Genomic DNA, 6,000 nt, shown 5'->3' with positions numbered 1-6,000 from the left:
TTAAGGTTTGATTCCTGCCCCATCTAATAGGGAAATTTCCAGGATAAAACCACCAAACCCAAGTAGCCTCAGTGTTTCTAAGGCCTGAACTTGTCTCTGTCTGCAGTCGGCTGGACTGCAGTGGCATCTACTGGTGATGGATAGAATCAGTACCTTTTTAGATGGGTTTGGATGGACAGGGCAACTGTTCTTGCCTTTTAATAATGATCATCATCATCATCAATCGTATTTATTGAGCGCTTACTATGTGCAGAGCACTGTACTAAGCGCTTGGGAAGTACAAATTGGCAACATATAGAGACAGTCCCTACCCAACAGTGGGCTCACAGTCTAAAAGGGGGAGACAAGAGAACAAAACCAAACATACTAACAAAATAAAATAAATAGAATAGATATGTACAAGTAAAATAAATAAATAGAGTAATAAATATGTACAAACATATATACATATATACAGGTGCTGTGGGGAAGGGAAGGAGGTTAGATGGGGGGATGGAGAGGGCGACGAGGGGGAGAGGAAGGAAGGGGCTCAGTCTGGGAAGGCCTCCTGGAGGAGGTGAGCTCTCAGTAGGGCCTTGAAGGGAGGAAGAGAGCTAGCTTGGCGGATGGGCAGAGGGAGGGCATTCCAGGCCTGGGGGATGATGTGGGCCGGGGGTCGATGGCGGGACAGGCGAGAACGAGGTACAGTGAGGAGATTAGCGGCAGAGGAGCGGAGGGTGCGGGCTGGGCTGGAGAAGGAGAGAAGGGAGGTGAGTTAGGAGGGGGCCAGGGGATGAACAGCCTTGAAGCCCAGGGTGAGGAGTTTCTGCCTGATGCGCAGATTGATTGGTAGCCACTGGAGATTTTTGAGGAGGGGAGTAATATGCTCAGAGCGTTTCTGGACAAAGATAATCCGGGCAGCAGCATGAAGTATGGATTGAGGTGGAGATGGCATTTGTTAAGCGCTTACTATGTGCAAAGTATACAAGGTGATCAGGTTGTCCCACGTGGGGCTCACAGCCTTAATCCCCATTTTACAGATGAGGTAACCGAGGCCCAGAGAAGTTAAGCGACTTGCCCAAAGTCACACAGCTGGCAAGTGGCAGAGCCAGGATTTAAACCCATGACTCTGACTCATTCATTCATTCAATCGTATTTATTGATCACTTACTGTGTGCAAGGCACTGTACTAAGCGCTTGGGAATGAGCAGAAAATGAGAAAATGAGCAGAACCTCGAGAAAATCCCCAGGTGGGCATCCCTCCCCCAACATACACTTGCTTCCCTGCTCCCAAACCTCAAGACTGAGCAAGAGTCAAAGTGGCTGGGTGTCTGAAAATAAAATTCCCGGCCATAAAGTAGTGAAGCAGAGAAGCAGTGTGGCTCAGTGGAGAGAGCCCAAGCTTTGGAGTCAGAGGTCACGGGTTTGAATCCCGGCTCTGCCGACTGTCAGCTGTGTGACTTTGAGCAAGTCACTTCACTTCTCTGGGCCTCAGTTACCTCATCTGTAAAATGGGGATTAAGACTGTGAGCCCCACGTGGGACAACCTGATCACCTTGTAACCTCCCCAGGACTCCCAAGCCTGTGCTCTTTCCACTGAGCCACGCCGCTTGTTCTTGCCCTTATTTTTTTGGAGGAGATGCGCCTTCAATAAGACTTTTGAACCCTCCCATCAATTCTTCTTGAAGCTCTTTTTCAGGCATCATTTTTTTTTAATGGTATCTGTTAAAGACTTACTATGTGACAGGCACTGTTCTAAATGCTGGGGTAGATATAAGATAATCATGTTAGACACAGTCCATGTCCTTCATGGGGCTCACAGTTTCAATCCCCATTTTACAGATGAGGTAGCTGAGACCCAGAAAGGTGAAGTGACTTGACCAAGGTCACGCAGCAAAGTGGAAGAGCCAGGATTACAACCCAGTTCCTTCTGACTCCCGGGCCTGTGCTCTAGCCGCCACTTCTCGGTTGCATAAACAATTAAAGCCTCCACCCGACCCGTCTTAACTGGTGGGATAGGTTAACAGCAGGAGGAAGGAATGGTGACCTCGGTTAGCCCAGCTGTCCACCCAGCCCACAGCTCTGCCTGAAGCTAGACTAAGACACCCAAACAACAAGGACAGGGTAAGCCGGGCTCGAAGGGATTATTAGTTCAGAAGGATGTGTCATTTGAGCAGTTGAAGGATACGTCTGATTCCAGAACTCGAAGCCCCTCAGCCCCACAATTCATCTCATTACTTTCAAATGCATATTCCCCGCCATGCAAACGATTGTCTTCTTCCGGGACATTCTGAGAATTTAAAGCTTGGCGCCCGTCTGTGACTGGAGAATCCGGCTTACCCAAGCCAGTGGGGGCCCAAAGGTCAATGGGTGTCCAAAGTCTGTCCCTCTGCAGTCTTCTCTTTGACCCTTCTTCTTGGGTCTGTAAGTGACAGGAGAATGGAATTCCCCTCCGTGAAATGGGAACAGCAGAGATGGGGAGGCAACCACGGCTCCAGTTTACTAAGGAACAGAGGAAAGGACCTAGAGAGGCCATCAGATCAATCCCTCTGCCTCCAGGCTGGAGCACGGTTAAAATACACCAGAAAGACTGCTGCCAACCAGGGAAGAATATGTCAACTCCTCTTCTGTTCCAGTGGCTCACTACCCTTTCAACAGGCTGTTTTATCTAACCTGGAGACCTCTGGCTGCACCACCAGGCTTGTCTGTTGCTAATGGCAGGAGGTTCCGTCACAACTGTGATTGTTGGGGTAACTCTTTTTCCCTTAGCTCAGCTCCCAGGTCCCATGAGGGGCTCTAGGATTCCCCAGGAGAATTCCCCCCTAGACTGCAAGCTCTTTATGGGCAGGGAACACATCTACCAACTCTGTTGGATTGTACTCTCCCTAGTGCTTAGTCCAGTGCTGTGCACACGATAAGCATTCAATTTTTTTTCTTTTTTATAGCATTAGTCAAGTGCTTACTATGTGCCAGGAATACACTAAACACTGGATAATTACATTGGGCACAGTCCCTGTTATAAATAGGATTCACAGTTCAATAATTACCATTGATTGATTGATTGGAAGGGGATTGGTCCTGTAAGCATCCTCATGGGCCAGCAGACTGCTTCTGGCGGAGGCCAGAGAGGACATAGATGGCTGGGCAATCAGTGTGGCACAGGACTACCTTCATCAATCAATCAATCAATCAATCATATTTATTGAGCACCTACTATGCTCAGAGAACTGTACTAATCAGCATAGCCTAATGGAAAGAGCCTGGGCCTGGGTGTCAGAGGGCCTGGATTCTAGTCCCGACTCTGCCACATCTGCTGTGTGACCTTGGGCAAGTTGCTTCACTTCTCTGTGCCCCGTCTGTAAATTAAATCCTACTCTCTCATTCATTCAATCATATTTATTACTTAGACTGTGAGCCCCATGTGGGACTGTGACCAACCCGCTGTTGGGTAGGGACCATCTCTATATGTTGCCAAATTGTACTTCCCAAGCGCTTAGTACAGTGCTCTGCATACAGTAAGCGCTCAATAAATACGATTGAATGAATGAATGAATGATTATCTTCCCCAGCACTTAGAACAGTGCTTGGCACATAGTAAGCACTTAACAAATACTATTTAAAAAAACCTAATCAGTTGCAAGAGTACAATATAACAGAGTAGGAGAATCTTGCTGTACCTCTCGACTGTAAGCGTAAACTCACTGTGAGCAGGGAATGTGTCCGTTTATTGTTATATTGTACTCTCCCAAGCACTTAGTACAGTGCTCTGCACACTGTAAGCACTCAATAAATATGACTGAATGAATACCACTGAGGATTAAGCTGGTTAGAGTGCTGCTTCTTGTGGGAAGGGAGTGTTCGTCGTAATTCTTGTAAGCGTTTCCCAAATGCCTAGTTCCGTGCACTGCATTTTGTGGGTGCCCAATAAATACAATGTGTCTGTTATACTGTACTCTCCCAAGTGTTTAATACAGTGCTCTGCTCAACAGTAATCAATAAATATGATTGACCAACAATTACTCCTACTAAGCTGGTGCTCCCTCTTGCAAAATTCAAGACAACCCCTGTCAAAGCACTGCCTTAGTTGGATGGGGGCCTAATTTAACTTTCTGTTGAAATGTTTTGGCACAAGTTTGCTTGCCTCCTCAGACTGAAAATTCCCCAGTTCAGGATTCTTGATTGTATCCATCCTCTGTGGATTCACACATAAGGGAAAATCTCTCAGTGTTTTGCCTAGGAGAGTGGTATTTTGTTTGTTGAAATTGTACCGCTTGAAACCCACAAAAGAACCACTTCATGGCTATTCGCCCTTTCCACAACCCAGACCCAAACCACTAAAACAATGTGAAATCCCTCGCTGATATCAATACATCTGCCCATTATGCGCTAGACCCCCCCAAATACTGGATTTCTCTTAAAAGGTCAGCAGTTCAAAGTTCAAGTTCAAAGGGGAAACTATTCTAGCAAACGGCAGCTCCCTCAACTGCTCTTGTCATACAGCAATCACCGTGTTACCTTCCACTTCTCTTTGGTACCCTTCCCTTCCTTCTCCAGGTCACTGACTGCAGAGCTGTGGCCTTGTTTCTTGGCCTTGAGTTTCTTTAGTTTGGCTGGGGGCTTCTGGGGTGGCTCCTCCATGTTATTTCCCTGGAGAAACAGACCTTGACTGTGACCATGTGGGAGGGAAGGAAAGAGAGAGGGATCATATGCCCACACGCGCCCATACCCTGATTGCTGAATCACAGGATGCTCGAGCTATGTTGCACACAGAGAAGACTTCTGATTTAGAGGTGGGAAAACCTGCTTCTATTCTGCTGCCTCTTATGCACCATCATTATCATCATTCATTCATTCAATCGTATTTATTGAGCGCTTACTGTATGCAGAACACTGTACTAATTGCTCAGGAAAGTTCAAAACAACAGACACAGTCCCAGCCCACAGTGAGTTTACAGTCCAGGGTGTGGGAGACAGATGTTAGTATAAAAAATAAATTACAGATTAGTACATAAGTGCTGTGGAGCTGGGAGGGGAGAAGAACAGAGGGAGCAAGTCTGGGCAGCGCAGAAGGGAGTGGGAGAAGGGGAAAGGGGGGCTTAGTCAGGGAAGGCATCCTGGAGGAAATGGGCCTTCAGTAAGGCTTTCAAGTGGGGGAGAGTAATTTTCTGTCAGATTTGAGGAGGGAGGGCATTCCAGACCAGAGGTAGGATGTGTCTCTGTCCTCTCCTGTTCTCCTCTTGTCTCTCCAGCCATTCATTCTCAGTCTCTTTTGCGGGGTCCTCTTCCCCCTCCCATCCCCTTACTGTAGGGGTTCCTCAAGGGTCAGTTCTTGGTCCCCTTCTGTTCTCTATTTACACTCACTTCCTTGGTGAACTCATTCAATTCCACGACTTCAACTATCATCTCTGCACTGATGACACCCAAATTTACATCTCTGCCCCTGCTCTCTCTCCCTCCCTCCAGGCTCACATCTCCTCCTGCCTTCAGGACATCTCCATCTGGATGTCTGCCCGCCATCTAAAACTCAACATGTCCAAGACTGAACTCCTTGTCTTCCCTCCCAAACCCTGCCCTCTCTCTGAATTTCCCATCACTGTTGATGGCACTACCATCCTTCCCGTCTCACAAGCCTGCAACCTTGATGTCATCCTCGACTCCACTCTCTCGTTCACCCCTCACATCCAATCTGTCACCAAAACCTGCTGGTCTCACCTCCACAACATTGCCAAGATCCGCCCTTTCCTCTCCTTCCAAACTGCTACCCTGCTGATTCAATCTCTCATCCTATCCCGACCGGATTACTGCATCAACCTCCTCTCCGATCTCCCATCGTCCTGTCTCTCCCCACTTCAATCCATACTTCACGCCGCTGCCCAGATTGTCTTTGTCCAGAAACACTCTGGGCATGTTACTCCCCTCCTCAAAAATCTCCAGTGGCTACCAATCAACCTACGCATCAGGCAAAAACTCCTCACCCTCGGCTTCAAGGCTGTCCATCACCTCGCCCCCTTCTACCTCACC

The 6,000-nt window shown here is 47.8% G+C and overlaps 1 protein-coding gene across 1 annotated transcript in view; it reads right to left on the bottom strand.

Annotated features, from left to right (window-relative positions):
• Nucleotides 1–2,131: 2,131 nt before the first annotated feature.
• The window catches only part of STMND1 (stathmin domain containing 1), an 85,799-nt gene continuing 81,930 nt past the window's right edge, over nucleotides 2,132–6,000 (bottom strand). The window contains 2 exon segments of the mRNA XM_038770726.1: nucleotides 2,132–2,429; nucleotides 4,487–4,626. Of these exon segments, the coding sequence (XP_038626654.1) occupies nucleotides 2,132–2,429; nucleotides 4,487–4,626 (438 nt within the window).

Source organism: Tachyglossus aculeatus, chromosome X2, assembly GCF_015852505.1.
Source record: "Tachyglossus aculeatus isolate mTacAcu1 chromosome X2, mTacAcu1.pri, whole genome shotgun sequence".
In the NCBI taxonomy this organism is placed as follows: Eukaryota; Metazoa; Chordata; class Mammalia; order Monotremata; family Tachyglossidae; genus Tachyglossus; species Tachyglossus aculeatus.
This window is presented reverse-complemented; position numbering and strand designations above follow the sequence as displayed.